Below are 18,320 nucleotides of genomic sequence, written 5' to 3'. Positions count from 1 at the left end.
GAGCAACTAATGTTACAATTATTGACATCCGGGTCATCAAAGGCAAAGTTAAAAAAACAGGTTGTTTTGATATTTTGTTTCAATCATTTCAATCAATACATATAGTACGAACTAATTTATGAACCAATTTCAGATAATTTGACCAACAAAAAACAACTGCCAACCACTAAGTGCCCTTCGTAAATCTTGCAATTAAAAATTGATTTGAAACCTTCATAGCTATAAATAATTAAATAAAATCTGAATCTTTTATATTAAAAAACCTTTTACGTTACATTGCAGTTAAAAAGGAAATGACATTTTTTTTGGGGTTTTCAATGTTTTTCATTGGTTTTAGAGTTTTAAAATTGTCAAACTTTTATTACTCAAAATTTCTGAAAATTATTTTAACAGTCGTAAAAATAGCATATAATTAAACAGAAAATAACTTTTAAACAAACATCAAAAGTGAGTAAAATCTGTTTAGTGCAGTTAAATCTGGTCCAGTAATTTGTAATGCACATAGATTAGGAGTATATTTGCTATCATGAATTATTGACAATAATTGTCGACTATTAAAATTTAAAAAATATTACGAATAGATTTGTTGATACAAAAATATCAACGATTATGATAGTAATTGCATGATACCAGTAAACTTGATAACTTTGCCAATCGTTGATACACTCATGGTAATACAGTCAACCCTCCATGAGTCAATATTGAAGGGACCATCGACTCATGGAAATATCGAGTTATGGAACAGAAAAGCTATAGAAAGTCGTTTAGAGGGACCATCACAGTAACCATGAAATTTGATTTTTAGTATGGTTCCATGAGTCGAAATCGAGTAATGGAACATCGACTCATGGAGGTTTAACTGTATATTGATCAAAATTTTATCAAAGTAAAGCGTACAATACAAATATTACAAAAACATAGAAGAGGGGGGAATCCGAAAATATATTGGCCTCAAGGGGGCGAAAGTCAAAACAGTTTGGGAAACACTGATTTAAGCCATCGGAATATTTTATTGGTTTGTACGGATGTTTTCGGTCCACCAAGGACTCCATTGAATATAGGCCTTGGTATCTTCGACCGTAATAAGTGATTAGTGGTTAGTTTTCAAATACTCCAAAGGCCCCTAACCATTCATGTGAATAAACTGTGTATTGTAACAATATTGGATAGAATAAAGTGCGTATCGGCAGATTTTTCATACAAAATGGTCAAGATTGGAGCTCTGGATCTCGGCCTAGTGGCCTGAATGATATTTTCAACACAGCTCCGAAATAACATGAACTCAACATAAATATAAAGATTCGTTGTACAAAAATCTGAATTTACAGCTCAGCAAATATCAAGTCAATTTTTAGCTGAGGTGTAAATTTCAGGTCAATCGGACCTTTAGAAGCCAAGTACCAATTCTCTAAACTTGATAGATTTGTATGGAAAAACGGCCACTGTACTTTATTCTATACAGTACTTATAAATCCCATACATACATTAGAAAACATAACGTCATAGAACATAAGGTAAGGTACTATCTATAAATCTTGTATTCAACTATTAGGGGAGGAAGGAGCTTTGTGTTCTGGTCAAAGACTGCGGTCGATGCAAAATTTTATAATTTTTGTATGGACAAAATGACCACGTGGTTTATGGACTGACCGTAAGTCGAGATAAGTTGAACATGGTAACCGAATCATCGACTAGTACCGAGCATAACCACTACACCTTGATTTTACCTTTGGTATAGACGCAGTGGGTATATACAGCAATTCGCCTATCATCACATACATAGCTGTGATGCGTCTAATGGAAATGCTGCTATGCGCAATTAATGAAATCCAGCGCATGGTTTTTACATATAGACCACTTATGCGATCATCATTGCGAAAAAGTTTATAAATATTAGAACTTACATAGTCATGATCATATGACTCATTTTGTGATATTCAACTATTCCCTGAAGTTATGTTTAGCTGCCATTGAAGGAAAATTGTTTTTAATACATATTAAAAGTGTCAAGAGGCCCTAAATGAAAAAAAAAAAAAAAAAAAAATATGTGCAGCTAAATTATTCAGGATCTATGAGCTATGTTTCCATATAGACTGGCGTCCAAAAAAATTTTTGCCATCTCTTGTCATATTTATAAGTTTGGTGATATAAATTTGATATATCGTTTTCAAAAGACATGTTTTCGAGACAATCTTTTAAATATAGCCTGGTTTTGCCTTGGCCTTGGTTTGGTTTTGGAAAAAATACAGACATCACAACCCAATATTTGGCGCCGATCACTGTGTGAACACTTGTAACATTCTCATTCTTGTTTTGAAATAATTATAAATCGTGGTTTACGGCTAACCAGCTGAGTGGAAGTTTAACAACATATACTTTGCAATTAAACGTTACATAGCAATTGCAAAGTATATGTAATATTTAGCTTTTCGGTAGTTATTAAAATTCTCATTCTGAACAAGAAACAGAGCCGAATATTTTCCTTTTTCTGTGCTATGTTTGCAACCAAAAGGGTGCTCGATTATCGAACAGGTTAGAATCAAGTTGCTTAAGGTTACAGTATCAGAAAATATGAAAGTCATTGAAAATTTTATTGAAAACATAAATCATCCGAATGGTTTGATATCGTTGTAGTCTGAGAGAGTTGCTGCTTTTGAACGCTCTCTCTCCAAATACCAAATGAGAGAGTGAATAGCAACATACACAGAGCTCTCCGATTGCCATGAACTTGTATGGTTCAAAAACTGTTACACTCTCCGAATATGGTTCGATCGGCTTATTCGGATCAAAATCCAAACACTGATTTAACCAAACTAAAATATGAATTTTTATTTCATTTAATTTTCCTGAGAGAGCTTTTTACGCAAGCTTTCGAAGATTTGCATGGCATGCCTACGATTATGCAGTATTTAATTAAACGTACACCTTCCGTTTGCATTGAATTCTTTATTTTTCTAAACAAACTCTGACTATGACATACGGCCATGGGTCCAAGGGGCGATGACCAACAGGTCAAACAGGTAAAAAAGTAAGGAAATCAGAAATTTGTCAATGTTTTGAAACACTGATTTTTATCAATGTGGATGGCATTACCGATGATTCATATCGCACAGTTGCAAAAGTTATGAGCAAGGGAAATACGTAGATAAAAAATCGAATTTAGTACTATACCATTTAATTGCACTGGAGTTTGTATCTTTTGACAGATACGCGTATTTCGACCTCAACTGTAAGGTCGTCTTCAGTGACTGAATTGGTGGTCTAATGGCTACCGCTTCTGCTTCATAAGCAGAAAGTCATGAGTTCAATCCCAGGCCCATCCCTTTCCTCGTACTTTGTAGTTGTATCTTTCACTTGCTTCTATCTACCACTATTAATATATCACAGTTGATGTATCACAGTTTATAGCATTTGATAGACCCCGAGACGGACAGAAATAGGCCAGGAAAAGTGGTTCACCTAGAGTGAATATATAGCAGAGAAAAATTAGATTCTATATGAAAGTTGACAGGAAAATGAATGACAAGTTCATCCACTTCTCCTGGTCTATAAACCGTTTCCCTACGCTTTCATTCTTTCATTATAGCACGCCTTTCTTTACGCTTGATTTATATGCAGTCTGCTAACCAAACCAGCAAGCCTCTCTGCCATAAAAATTATCCTACCCCTTCACCCTTCCCGCATGAACTGGCGTAGACGCAGTGGTAATTACGGTCTACCGTGGTGCCAGTTTAATGCATCATCAATGCCTCCCTCTTCCTCTCATTGGTCAGATTTCTGATGTGGCAGGCATCATTATCGCCTAAAAATAGAAGATCACCAGCACTTATACACTGAAGGTGTCTGTTAGTCCCAAGCAGTCATCTGGTTGATTCCTTGTGTAAGTGCAGCTGATCTGGCGATACTGGAGTAGCAACCACGAGCGACCAATCAAGCTCAACTGTAAGGCCGTCTTCAGTGTCTTGTACTAGACTCGACTTTGAATGTCTGTCGAGTCTAGTACAAGACACTGAAAACGGCCTTACCGTTGAAGTCGAAACACGCGTATCTGTCAAAAGATACAAACTGTAGTGAAATTAAATGGTATATTGATTTCATGGTCCCATATTGAAAAATAAAGGCATAACAGTCTCTATATGAACTTTCAACCTCAACAACAACTGCTAGAGTCCGCGGATTTCCTTGACTTCCCTGGGCATAGAGTATCATCGTACCTACCACAAAAGGGAATGCGAAAAGTGCAACATTTGTCAAAGAAAGTTCTCAGTTAATAACTGTGGAAGTGCTCATGAGCTGAGAGCACGCTTTGCCCAGTGGGAACGTTATGCCAAGAAGAAGAAGAAGAAGAACATGGATGTCACTACTATTCCACATTTTTGGCATATTGACATGCATTACGGAAGGGGTAATCATCGTAAAGCCGGTTGTTGTTGCAAATTGAATTTGACCAATTACAAAATCGTGGTGAGAATCTCATGGCAGAGATTTTTACGATGTTTAGGCAAAAATAGCATAGCATAGCATAGCATTGACTGACTGTACATGTCAATGGTTGCTACTCCGTGATTGATTGGAACTGGTAAGAATTGCACTGGGATCCAAATGAATAAGGGATGGGAGTTTCCGCTTACTCTCGAAGTGCAATTTTAGCAGATCTAATATTATTGATCAATAACGGCGCTGGCCAAGTCCTTACAGTTAGTTGGGATGGGGAAGGAATGTTAGGGTGTAATGATTGTTGCTTCTAGAGACCGAGAATACCTCTGCATCTCCACAATCACCACGGGAAGGGTGTTTATTAGTGAGGGAGGAAAAGATCACCTCTGGTCGGTGATGCGATCCATGGACAAGGGGGAAATATACGACTTATATTTAAAGCTAGTTTTGGGAGAAGCTTTAAAAAACACGTCAACATCTATAATGTCGAACAATTCAAAAGACTTTTTTATTAATGACGAAAATTGAAAATTACATGTATATATTTTAAGTTATATGAAACAGGAATAATGTCGACACTTGTAGTGACGAACCATACATAGTTTGTTTGAAAATTACATATGAGTATTGCTGTGCATTTTGTCTCGATATGGTAGAAGTTTAAAAAAATACGTCAACATTCACAATGTAGAACAATTCAAAAGGTAATTTTTAATAATGTTAAAAAGAGAAAAATATATGTATATTGAAATTGTATAAGAAAAAAGCCGACACTTATAGTGACGAACCATACAAAGTTTGTTTTAATATTACATAAAAGTTACGCTTTCAAGAAAAAATGTGTTATCATAAGCATGAAACGAACTCACCAGTTGGTAATCCATCCTCGACTGAACACAAAACTGACACTGACAGCAAAACTTCTTGGCGTCCCGAAAATAAACCGTCTTGCTTGGGCCTTCCCAAATTCCTACCCAGCAAGACGCTGCAAAACAGGGAAAAAAAATCTCCGGCGACGAAAACACGCGCGAACCCGGTAGCAAAATCTATCGGACCACGCAAAACCGAACTGTCCTTCTTGGACTTCACGAAGCACTCTTTTACGATGTTTAGGCAAAAATAGGCAAAAATAGGATAGAAAGTGCAAATAACTTTCATTCATTCAATACAATAATTTTGAAGCATATACTCAAAATAGAAGATTTAGGACTTTGTATTTAACAAGTTTACCCAGTCAACATTTTGGTTGGTATAACATTTATTATACATCATTCTATGTGAACCAATTCAATCGTATAGAATGCATGAAAAGGCTATGTACCTACCAAAGTGGAGGCTATATGCGTACTTGGTACGACTTTTTCAGACTTTCTGCGATCAGAAATACGATGCTACAAAATTTGGATGAAAATAAAAAAAAAGTTTCCAGCGAGTCTCGAACGCGGGACCTTTGGATCAGGAATCGGACACCTTACCACTGTCCCACAATGAGATATACATCTGACGGGTGATCATTTGTCAATATTAATACATGTATCATGTACAGCGACACATACTTTGTTGTTCTTTGAGGCCCATCGTCAACAGATACAAAGTTTGGGTGGTAATTTTTGCTAAGTTATTGCGATTTCATACGATGCTTTCTGGATTGATATATGATCTGTCAGTTTATATAACATAACGCGATTCTATGTTGCACTATTTACGACATGTTTTGTTGTCAACACAGATTGTCGTTTATGAATCGTATTGAGGATTTATATACAACTTGTGTTAACATTGATAACGCTTTGTCTGGCATCTTGCGCGATTCTGATTTTGGACGCATGAATATGTGATTTTAGATGCACATTCTTATACGATACGTGGTTTACTGGGTAGTTCGTCACAGCCTTTACTAGCGATTAGTGACTTAAAATTGGTATTCTAAAGTTTTTCTCATTACTGAGAACACTGCTTTTTTGTTCTGCTCCAATTTTTCTAGGGTCTTGAGATAAATTCTGGATTGAGAAATTCGTTGACCTACTTCTGGAGTAATTTTAACCTTAGTAAGGACCTTGGGTCTTTTTCGACCCATGTCAAAATTCAAATAAATGTAACTTTTTATTGAAATAATCTAGCAATTTAAAATTTTCTGACACTATTTATTTTTTGTAGAAAATTTTACTTTTGCCGTAAAAAAAAAGTTTTGAATGACCCCTAGGGGAGCTGCCATAAAAAACTTACAAATTGTGACTTAGAGTCCTTTTCGACCCAAAAATTCAAACAGCTCGCAAAAATCAATGTGTTGACCGAATGATGTTCGTGCACTCATCCCTTCAGGAACTTTTTTTGTGACCATCGAAATAACTCAGGAATGACCACCGGAGATATCCGTATTGAATATTTGAGTTTTTATACCAAAACAAGACATGCGACGGATGTTCTTCATGATTTGAATACCTGTCACTCATCTAGTAAAATTATAGATGAATGACCATTATGGTTTATTGTGACCCCCGAAATAACCCAGCAAAGACCACCGGAGATATCCGTATTGTAGGATATTTGAGTTTTTGTACCGAAACGAGGCATGCGACGGAGCAATCTTCATAATTTTGAATCCCTGTAACTCTTGAGATGCAATTTTAGATGGATGTCCACTCTGGCGAATTGTGACCGAAAACAAATCTGAAGTTCGTAAACGCAAAAGTCCATTTGGACAAATTGAGATGTAAAATTGTGAAAAATAATGGATTGGTTCTGGTGGGTTTCGATCCCACGACTCCTAATATGCTAGACTGGGCGTTAACCAGCTACGCCACTGAACGGGTAATGATTCTGCAGCGCCGTCGGCCAATCTGAAACCTGAGGACCTGAGTGGACATTTACTTATTATTTTGTAAGGAAAGTTACATGTCTGCAAAACCAGGAAGATTGAGCCGTCGAATGTCTTATTATGGTACAAAAACTAATGTACGTCGTTTGCCAAGCATGAAGATATTCTATGCATTGGGAAGTCGAGAATATTTCCAAATCGAAAACATCCTCGACCGACAATATTCGAACCCTTGACCCTTGCAGAATGGCTGCACGTTTATAGATACTGGACGAATTTTTGAAGTGAAGAGTTCTTTCAGCTTTCTTCTGGAAAACGTATTGAGCGAAATCCTGGATGGAATTCTTTGAAAAGTCCCTAAAGAAAATTCTGGTGCACCAGTACAATATGAGACTAGGCTTGGGTTACCGAATTATGTTTATGCAAAATTTCTTTCTTTCATATTTTAACCTGATTCTACCGCAATGTATTACGTGTCAAAGCCAAAGCAAGTGCTAAAATTTACAAGCAGTTCAACACGTCCATGAACAATTCCAAATTCTCAGATGCGATTAGATAATTTTCACCAAAAAGGCGATCCCAACACTCGTAATTCCTTCTAAATTACGACCCACACCAGCAGCGCCAAACCTCTTTTGAGAGTACAAAAGTATTAACGAGCTCTTCCCTATACGATTTGGCCCGACATTTTGCTTTAGCCGGGCCGGGAAACCTTTACCAGTGCTTATCTAAACCAGTATGGAACGATAAGCACCCTTTGCTCGAATTTCCGCATTATATTTTCACCGCCCGCCCAGAAAAAGGCAAAAACGCATAAACTTTCGCAACAATCACCGCACCGGCGTTTGCCGGGCCAAATCTCGACGATTCCTGATTCCTGCACAGGGCGACACCGACCGCCTCAGACCCAGGTTCCAAGCCTGTGGAGCCGGTTCCGGTGTGGTAAGGTAAGTCAGGTTTTATTGCACAATGTGGTTACTATCTTTTAATATGGGCGAGGTGCAGATGTTACAGTTAGGAACGTGTGGGGGGTTTGGTACTCTTGTTGTACTTTTAGTTTTGTGTTGATTTTCAGCAGTTTTGTTGTGGATGGTGTTATCACAGACAAACAGACATGAGATGGTGATTTTGATTTTGATTTCCTGTTCTTCAGAGATAAAAGACTAAAAGAATATGACATATGCTATGTTAGTACCGCAAAGATTAATACCTCGTCTGTTTGTCTGTGGTGTTTCACTGGGGAACCGTAAGGGTACAGGATTTGGGATAAGTTTACGTTCGCAGAATTCTAAAACAGTCGACGCAATCCCTCGATTGAGTACCATGTAATTTGCTGGATTTGCATCCGGAGCAGAAGGGCTTAAATTGTCGTTGCACAGTCAGTGCATGTACAATTCATGTGCGTTGTAACATGGCTACACCGGTCTAACTATACGGTCAGTGCGGTCCTTGTAAGTCGTTCAGTTCAGTCAGATTTTTGCTTGCTTGTTGTAATTCTATACAAGTTTGTCAATTTGTATGTTTGCTCGACGGGTGAATGAACACAAACGGGTGGATGGATATGGCAAACTACACAGCAACTGACTTGAAGGCAAAGGATTAAAGGTAAAATTCTTGGGATGCATCACTTACCTGTACGCTGTCGCACTCGTTCCAGGTGTGCAGCCGGGGTCGGTACTTCTTGTCCTTGTCGCTGGTGGCGCTGGCAATGGTCGCAGTGGAAGCTTCCGTCGAGATCCACACCAGGTTGCCTTTGGGCTGGCTGATTACGATGAAGGCGTGCTTTCCCGGTGGGACGTCGTGCTGGGGAAGGAAAAATGAGAATATGTGCTTAGATTGTTTTTAAAGGGAGAAAGTGTCGAAAAGGTCAAATGATTATTCACATGGAATGTTATTTTTGTGGCTCATCCAATGTTAAACAATCGCACGAGAATGTCATAGACTTCATCATGAATCAAAATTGTATCAACAAAAGCACCAGATTTCCAGGTTTTTTTTTCTTGGCATTATATCCCAACTGAGATGGGACACCATGGCAAATCGCACTATGTTTAACGGTATCATGATAAATAAGGTAGATTCTTAAAGCAGCTTACACTACTTATGCCAACAACAGCAATATTTTTTTTTGTTCAAAACATTGCTATGTTTTGAATTGTAGAATTTTCCTTTTTTTTATTTTGAAAAACGTTATACCATGGAATTTAGCAAATTTTCCACTCAAATGGCAAAATGAAATGCTAATTTTATTAAATGAGTCGATTTTTCAACCTTCAAAATCCAGAGATTGAGAAACACTCAAAAAGCTGATATATAAATTTCTTCAAGAATTTTGTTAATAACATCTGCAAAAGTTGTTCCAATATGGATTTTTCTGAAATTAATCCGTTACATTCAAGAGAAATTCCTGCAAGGAAAGATCCAAAAATGACGTCCATCATTTTTCGGGAATTATAGACCCCATTCTCCTTTCTGTCATGCTTTTACCAATACTTAATTTATGCACTGTCGCAATTATCCCCTCCCCTTAACAAGAACGTATTTTTTTAATGATCCTCAAGAACTTCTACAGAAATTTCGTCGGGAGTTCTTTCAGGATATCATTATATTTTTATACAATACATTTATATTTATATAATTGTGTTCAGAATAATAAATTAAAGCCGATTTCCTTAACAAATGCTCAATTTTGACATGCATTACCTTTTTTCCCATATGAATAAATCAAATATTTTTTAAAAGAGATCGTGTGAGAGTTTTTCGTATCTGTTATTTGCTCCTGTGGGGACGAGCGATGGAACCGAGATCACACTCTTTTGACGTGCAATGCGTTTGTCGAGTTAGGTTTTGATTTTAACATTGACAGAATCGTCACTCAAAGGTGACTCCCAGTTCCTTACTTTATCTCACTAACCAAATATTTTCTCCATGAAACTGTGGAGATGCACAGATATATTCGGTCTCTACTAAAAATGGTTATCGAAATAACATTCCGTCTCTCCCTCCATGATCGTATGGACGTAGTCGCTATTGACCTTGAAGTTTAAGCTCTTAATATGCGCACATTGAGAATGGACAGCTAATTTCAAGTCCCAATCAATGAACCTCTGTGCAACTTCAGTTGTTTTGGCCAATCACGGAGGAGCAACTACAAATTGCACGGTCATCTATGCTCTGCTCATGCTCATGATGTTATTCTGATATTAGTACTCGAATTCCTGCAGAAAATTCTTCTAGCAAATCCTCCATCTTGCGAATTTCTTTCAGGATTCCTTCAGAAAAAAAACCTTTAAAAATCGTTCTGTAAATTTTTCCAATAGTTTAAGTTTCTTCAAAAAAATAAAAATAAACATAAAATAAATCACTTAAGAAAAATATTGTCAGTTCAATTCTGCAATCTTTCTAGAAACTCCTCTAGAAATCTTTAAAAAAAATCTCCAGGATGTGTTCCATGAATTTCTGCATAGTTCACAAAGAAATAATTGTCGGAAATTTTACGCAGATCCCGCCAGTTATTTCTTAAAACTCCTGTTAGGTATCCCTTCAGGGATCCTTCTAAATATACTTTGAGTATTTTCTCTAAGAAGTTCTCTAGGATTTTTCTATATGTCACTGTGTGGCGTTAGACATTTATTATTAGGTTCCTATACACACTTTCCAACTTGAACAAACAATATATATAACTAAGAGATGACGATTGTCACAAGCATGGCACTTGGGAAACGAATTTTCCGTTACGGAGTGGGATGCCATCTTGAAGAAAGGTTTGCGGAAATGCGATCCGCTTGGCTGGGTAGCGGAAGTAGATTGAACACCATGATGGCCAACGCTTCACGACACCAAGTTACAGTTACAGTCACAACTTACAACTAACTTCACATACAAAAAGGTTGCCTCTTATATACCCTAGAGGTACCGCCGTGCGGGGTGACATTGGGTCTAGGGGGTGACTTTAACCGCCTCTTTCGATGCATCTCATGGCTAGTAGGAACGTCAAAAAACTAATCTATGACCATTAATTGGCTATTTATAACGTATTCTTGAAACTTGACACATTGTTTTCATTATTCTGGCACTAGCTTGCTGTAAAAACATTGGCACAAAGTCACCCTTATGGCCCAATGTCACCCCGCCTTACGGTAGTACGTGTGAAGCTCAGAATCGTTGTTGGCAAGCGGGAGCACCACGAAGAACCTTGCATTCCATTCTGACATTACTATAGGAGTGAGGCGTCGAAGTTGTGCCATGCCTACTAGATCGTTTGATGTCCGATCCGATGTTACAATCTCGGAGTTCTTTCAACAGGCTTTTGATTGTCAACCATCAAAACAGGGTTGGAAGACTAGATCTATGACAATGTTCATTCAGTACCACACATCCTCCATCTTCTCAGGAAAAAAAGTTTGAAGTGATGAGTTTTCACATCGTTTCCGTCATCACGAAAGCTTTCAGGAATTCAGGATGTATATTTCACATCGCTAAGAACTTCACCGATGTATACTGTTTCATATCTCAACTGTTCACTTGTACATGCGACTTTGAAACATTTTTCCGCTGTAGAATACCCACACAATCAAAACGGCGTTGAAATTATTGTTCGATTGAATGTCGTTCCATACATTAGAAACAGCAAGCTAATTATATGAAATGACATATCTAAGACGAATTTTGGACAAAATATTGCTATTAATAAACTGACATATATGCGTTCAACAGAGTAGCATCAGTGTTTGACTTTCATCTTGTTGTACATTCAATCCACCGTACTTTCACGAAAATACTCACTCAAAGACTTGTTTGACTGTTGTTACTTGTTTTGATATAACATATCTACTAAGTTACTAGCCATCATTGGGCTTACATATCTTATTCTATAGATACATTTTCGACCGCCAGTCGCGCATGCATGTGAACATCACTTTTATTAGGAACCAATTTGTGACCACAAGTCGCGACAGCATGTGTAAACCACCATTACTTAGAGCAAATATACGACCACCAGTCGAGTTAACAACATCAATAGCAGTTACTATGAACAAGTATGCGACCTCCAGTCGCGGTAACAAGTGTACACCACCATTGCAAAGAACAAATATACGACCACTAGTCGAGCTTACAACATCAATAATACTTGCTAGGAACAAGTATACGACCACCAGTCGAGTTAATAACATCAATAGCAGTTACTATGAACAAGTATGCGACCACCAGTCGGTAGCAAGTGTACACCACCATTGCATAGAACAAATATACGGCCACCAGTCGAGCTTACAACATCAATAATACTTGCTAGGAACAAGTATACGACCACCAGTCGAGTTAACAACATCAATAGCAGTTACTATGAACAAGTATGCGACCACCAGTCGCGGTAGCAAGTGTACACCACCATTGCAAAGAACAAATATACGACCACTAATCGAGCTTACAACATCAATAATACTTGCTAGGAACAAGTATACGACCACCAGTCGAGTTAATAACATCAATAGCAGTTACTATGAACAAGTATGCGACCACCAGTCGTGGCAGTAAGTATACACCACCATTGCTTAGAACAAATATACGACCACCAGTCGCGCTAGCAATATCAATAACATTGATTGCTAGGAACAAGTATGCGACCACCAGTCGAGTTAATAATATATTCATTGCAACCATCTGTCGCGTTAAAGACAACCAAATACCAAACCAAATGCAACCACCAATCGCGGCAATAATATATTTTTAATTGCAACCACCAGTCACGTTAGGGACATTTTTTTTGCATTGCATACACCAATTGTGTTAAGGGCATTTTTTCCATAGCAACCACCAGTCGCGTTAAGGATATTTTTTTCAAACATGTTATTATTTTTTTTAACATGGCATTTAGAAATAATAATGAATTAAGTAGATTTGAATAGTTTGGATCTCACCGGTTATCGACACAAAATTCACAAATTTCACCGATTCAGTATGCTTCACACTTAACTTGTTCGTTAAACATTACGGGATACACAATGTACTGATGCAAATAGGAAAGAAAACAATCATGTGCATTATAGGTCAAATTTGACCAAAACATCGATAGTACTGAATCGATTAGCAAATTTACAAGAACAACGACTCAAAATAAGATCAAATCCATTGTATTAGGATTTCATGTTGTTTCAACATCAAAAAATCGATTAAATTGAACGAAAAATCTACTTTTGGAAACCAATTCAAAATCGCCCATGGTTAGGAATATTTGCACACACTAACATTCATTTTTCACTCTATTTTATTTTATTGAAATTATTTTGTTTTTATTTGAAAGCAGGAGAGATAAGATATAGAAATGTGTGTTTTATCACAGAAGAAACGATGAAATGATCACATACAACCAAAGCGAAGTTTAATTATTATTTATATAGAAATTTGCACAGTTGATAAATGTTACGGGAGTTTTTTTTTTCGATTGAAATTACTAATTGATAAGTTATACAAATTGATTAATATTCATGAAAACCACTAATAATTTTAACACTTCACTTCTCTTTTGCAAAATCACATTATTTTACAAATTATACTTAATTATACAATATTTTTCATACACGTTTTGTATGGATATGTTCAATTGACTTCTGCAAAAAAATAGTTCAGTTCCTAACGTTATTCTATTTCCGTTCAACCTATGCAGAAAATAGGTCCCTGATAAAAGCAGAATGTGCACTTCATAACTTATATGAATCAGCTCGAAATGATCATGATCTTTGAATCGGATAAAATAGATGAAACACTTTCTATTACATTCAAATATTTCCATCGAAGCAATCTTTTTGAATTCAAATGCAAAACAAAATATTCACTTCAAAGCCTGCATCGCGCAACTCAAATAGTTGAGGTGATGCTGGTGTTCAATAAGAGCAACAACAAGAACAGAGAGAAACATTGCTGCTTCAGCGAGTAATGCATATTAATGTCATATTTCCTCTTCAATCAGTTTTCTATTATTCATAGAAAATACCACATTGCTGTTTACTTACAGATGCCTTTTTATCAGATTCAAACTTCAAGCACTCCACAATCACTCTGAATACATATTTTTACACGCGGTTTAAGAAGCACTCGACACAAACACATTTCCTAGTGGACACTCCCGCTTGTTATCGAATCCAGGCTCTCCAGGAAAAACGAAAATTTATTTAAAATTCTAGCAGGATCGCCAAATGTGAAGCTCAGAATCGTTGTTGGCAAGCGGGAGCACCACGAAGAACCTTGCATTCCATTCTGACATTACTATAGGAGTGAGGCTTCGAAGTTGTGCCATGCCTACTAGATCGTTTGATGTCCGATCCGATGTTACAATCTCGGAGTTCTTTCAACAGGCTTTTGATTGTCAACCATCATAACAGGGTTGGAAGACTAGATCTATGACAATGTTCATTCCAGGCATTGCATTCCATCTCATCATTTGATCATCTGAGAGAGATTCGGATCGAATAACAAGATATCATCTTAGCGCTCTTTGATCGATCTTTCTTCAATATCTTTAGTTCATTTGATGCTAGATGAAATCATTGAAACTCAGCAGTCCATGCGCAAGTAATCATTATAAAAAAACTGCCGGACTCAGTGACAGTTTTGGACAGAAATTCAGAGTGCAACAATGAATACAGCGGGAGACTTTGAAATCCAAAACAATAAATTGAAGGGAAATCAATAGAAGTCAGTGAATCCCAGTGTGTCATGCGTGGATGGTGTTAATTTTTTATTAGAATTTTCTTTGATTTTGCTTGTAGATTTGCAAACTACTGAGAGATGCCATTGGTGCTTGGAGCCCTTCTAAATTTAATAAGTCGTAAATGTATCTACGATTAATCGTAACTCTCTTTAGGATTTTCTACAAACGATGTGTTAATCAAGAATCTTGGACGACGAAGCTTTGTGCGTGAGACTAGATGGGCGTACGAAAAGATCTCTAAAACAAACTATATGTATAATGCCAATTATTTCACGAGAAATGTACAAAAGATCTTGCAATATAAAAGTTATCCTACGCAATAAACAAATAAATATATACACATTACACATTCAGTTGAACCACACACGATCTTTGTCAAAACATATATTAGCAAAATGTTTAGTTAATACAATACTCAAGGGTCCGCTCAATCCATAAGCAAAAGATCCCACCGTTAATTCAATAATCACACGAATTTTGTCATAGATGATGGGTCAGTCACTGTTTCCACCAAATGCCTCATAAGAAATTTGCAAACGTATTTGGCCTTAAATACGCTAGATGTCTTGCAAATATTCGCCAGCTATCTCGTCAGGGATTCGTACACAAAGATCTCTTAAGAATCAGACAGAGGAAGGGTCTAAAAATCCCGAAACCGATGCAAGTCTTCATTGAATCTTCCATGATCTACAATCACATTTTGAAGTTTTTCAATTTTGAGTTGGTCGCCGTGGATGTAATCCGTAATGTGAACATAGAAAACGGTAAATAAAGAAAACTTTAAACGATCTGTAACTTTTTCATTGAAGTTCATGATTCGAAATACGATACCATCAGGCGGCCGTGCGGTCAATTGTTTAACAAAACAGATTGAAGCACCATCTCCACACCAAACTCTTGTCAACAACATCTTTTGAAGTATCAGATCGAAAGATTGAATCACATCAAAGCGCTCTTGGATTGAGGATAATATCTCTCCACCATCCAAAGATGATCTTAGTGATCAGATGAGTTTGTAATGCCTGGTTCATTCAGTACCACACAGTACGGATGAGTGAAATGGGTTACAAAGTTACAAAGGTTTGATGCGCCGACAGCTAGCATCACGCAGCCCAACGCAAGAGCATCAAAGCAATTGGGCTGCTTGCTGATAGCTGGGGGAGAAACAGAGAAATTAGCTGTAAGTCACTCAGATGCCATAAATTTCAATATGTATGATTCCCATCTACGTGTCCCTTACATAGTTATTGCTTCACCAATGATTCAATCCATTTTTTAAGGTTTTCGACGAAGTTATGCGCGAAATCCGTATCGCTGATCAAATTAATCATGACAGTTCATTCAGAATAAACGAAAATATTACATGTTTATGTCACCGGTGACTATGATGATTCTGATGGGAAATTTAGCGATCAATAACCCTGCATTTTCCCGGAATCAAAAGTTTTCTTGCAACGCGTAATAATTGTGCTTATTCTGCGCGGCGTGTGAGTCGAGACGAGTCGCTCTCACCGCGAGTGACGTGGAACGACTAATGCTAATCAAATGGGAGCGAGTCGACAATTGTCACCTCATCCGACTCGTCTCACCTCACACGCCGCGCAAAATAAGCACGAATGTACTGCTGCGCTGCTGCTGTATGTTACTGCGCCTTGCAATGGGAGATGATTGCAGTGTGACCGAACATTATCCATTCCAAGGATGCAGCATATGATCAAAATATCCCTTTAATTGAAGACCTAAAATCGAAAAGGAAATGTATTAACATGACAAATAATAGATTTCTAATAAGCTTGATACGAAGAAATGCACAACAAGTGAAAATTCTTGACAGTTAAATCAACGAACGCAAATCATTGCCTACTTAGATGTTACTATAAAATCGATAGGCAAAGAATGTCAAAATCTAATCACACCTTTCTGTTTTATTTTTGTTTTTTATCTTTCATAGTTACTAATACTATTATGGAACTATCATTTCATCGTAAAATAGTCTTGAAATGATTTTTTTGCTATTTCTTATCGTACTAGGCTGTTTTTCATCACGCCAATCTGTCATGAAACGGCCTACTTTCCTGCACTGGAGTATGCAGTGCGGCAATAGTAATTACGCAACTGAAATCTTTGCTGTAATGATTCATTACGCAACTGTTTTGAGTTGACCAAGACCAAGTTCTCCAAAGATAATATTGTTATATTTTATATTGCTTTCAAATTATTTGCGCAAATCTCTGTCCTCAATTGAGGACGCTGGGCGTTAACGGTTAAGCCCCGCTGATTCGAACTTTTGTAACTCTATAGGCAAAATATATTATAATTATTATTTATTAATTTAATATTAATTATTAAGGAGGTTTTAACTGCAGAGTCATTCGCCCCGAGGGGAAAGGCAAAAAATAGTTTTCAAATATTTATGCAAAAACTATGTATGGATATGTAAACATCTTTATGATATGCCAAGTAACGCCCTTACATAAAACATCGCAAAATATTTAATTTTTATTAAATCTAAAGAAACCTAATGGGGAAAAGCTGCAATTTTCGACCCAGCACTAATTTTCGATCCATTCATATGATGTTGGCCTACTTTGTATGAAAATCCGAAAATTGGCACAGAATTCTTGTAGGTCGAAAATTAGTGCTTTTTCCCTACTTTTTTAAATCTCAAGCGATTTATATTATATTAGGAGTGAAAATATCTTACTTGTATAGCATTCCAAGCATCATAAAAATTAACATTTGCTTTGAATTGAGCTAGAAATCTTAAAAAGAACTTTTGTCCACTTTACTCTAGTTAGGGAACGTCCATAAATTACGTAGCATTTTTTGACATATTTTTAACACCCCCTTCCCCATAGCAGCCTATTTTCCATACATGGCTAGTCACAAAATCATAAACTCCCCACCTAAAATGCTACGTCATTTATGGACGGTCCCTTATTGGCGATATGCCCAATGCTACCAAGTGGCGTCTTTTTGCGCAAAAAAACATGATCGTGAAGTCTGAGAGGATAACATGAATGCACGCGTCCGACTTGGCGGCATCGAAGCCAGTAAACAAAATATCCATAGATGAATCACACCGATAAGAGGTACTTATGAATATTCTAACATCTAACCCGATGGCTGATGGAGAGAATATGACACTCGTTCGGTTATTTGTCCAAATTAGCAATTCGCGTGACCGTTTGGCCGGCATTCTTTATTTAACCAAGTCGTGTGACTACACGATCTGAAGAGGCGAGAAAATAGAATCACACACCTGATCTTCAATCGACTTATAATACAACGCAACACCAAACGACGCGCAGTTTGCTCAAGATGGTCGCGGTTAGATTTTTGAATTCAGTTTATTTC

The 18,320-nt window shown here is 37.1% G+C and overlaps 1 protein-coding gene across 1 annotated transcript in view; it reads right to left on the bottom strand.

Moving 5' to 3' along the window:
- LOC5574103 overlaps positions 1 to 9,970 on the bottom strand; it is a 116,373-nt gene extending 106,403 nt beyond the window's left edge. Inside the window, exons 1-2 of the mRNA XM_021844905.1 lie at positions 9,959 to 9,970; positions 8,888 to 9,085 (exon numbers count right to left, since the gene is read on the bottom strand). Of these exons, the coding sequence (XP_021700597.1) occupies positions 8,888 to 9,085; positions 9,959 to 9,970 (210 nt within the window). The remainder of the gene's footprint in view (positions 1 to 8,887; positions 9,086 to 9,958) is intronic.
- Positions 9,971 to 18,320: the final 8,350 nt, after the last annotated feature.

The sequence above is a fragment of the Aedes aegypti genome, chromosome 2 (assembly GCF_002204515.2).
Source record: "Aedes aegypti strain LVP_AGWG chromosome 2, AaegL5.0 Primary Assembly, whole genome shotgun sequence".
In the NCBI taxonomy this organism is placed as follows: Eukaryota; Metazoa; Arthropoda; class Insecta; order Diptera; family Culicidae; genus Aedes; species Aedes aegypti.
This window is presented reverse-complemented; position numbering and strand designations above follow the sequence as displayed.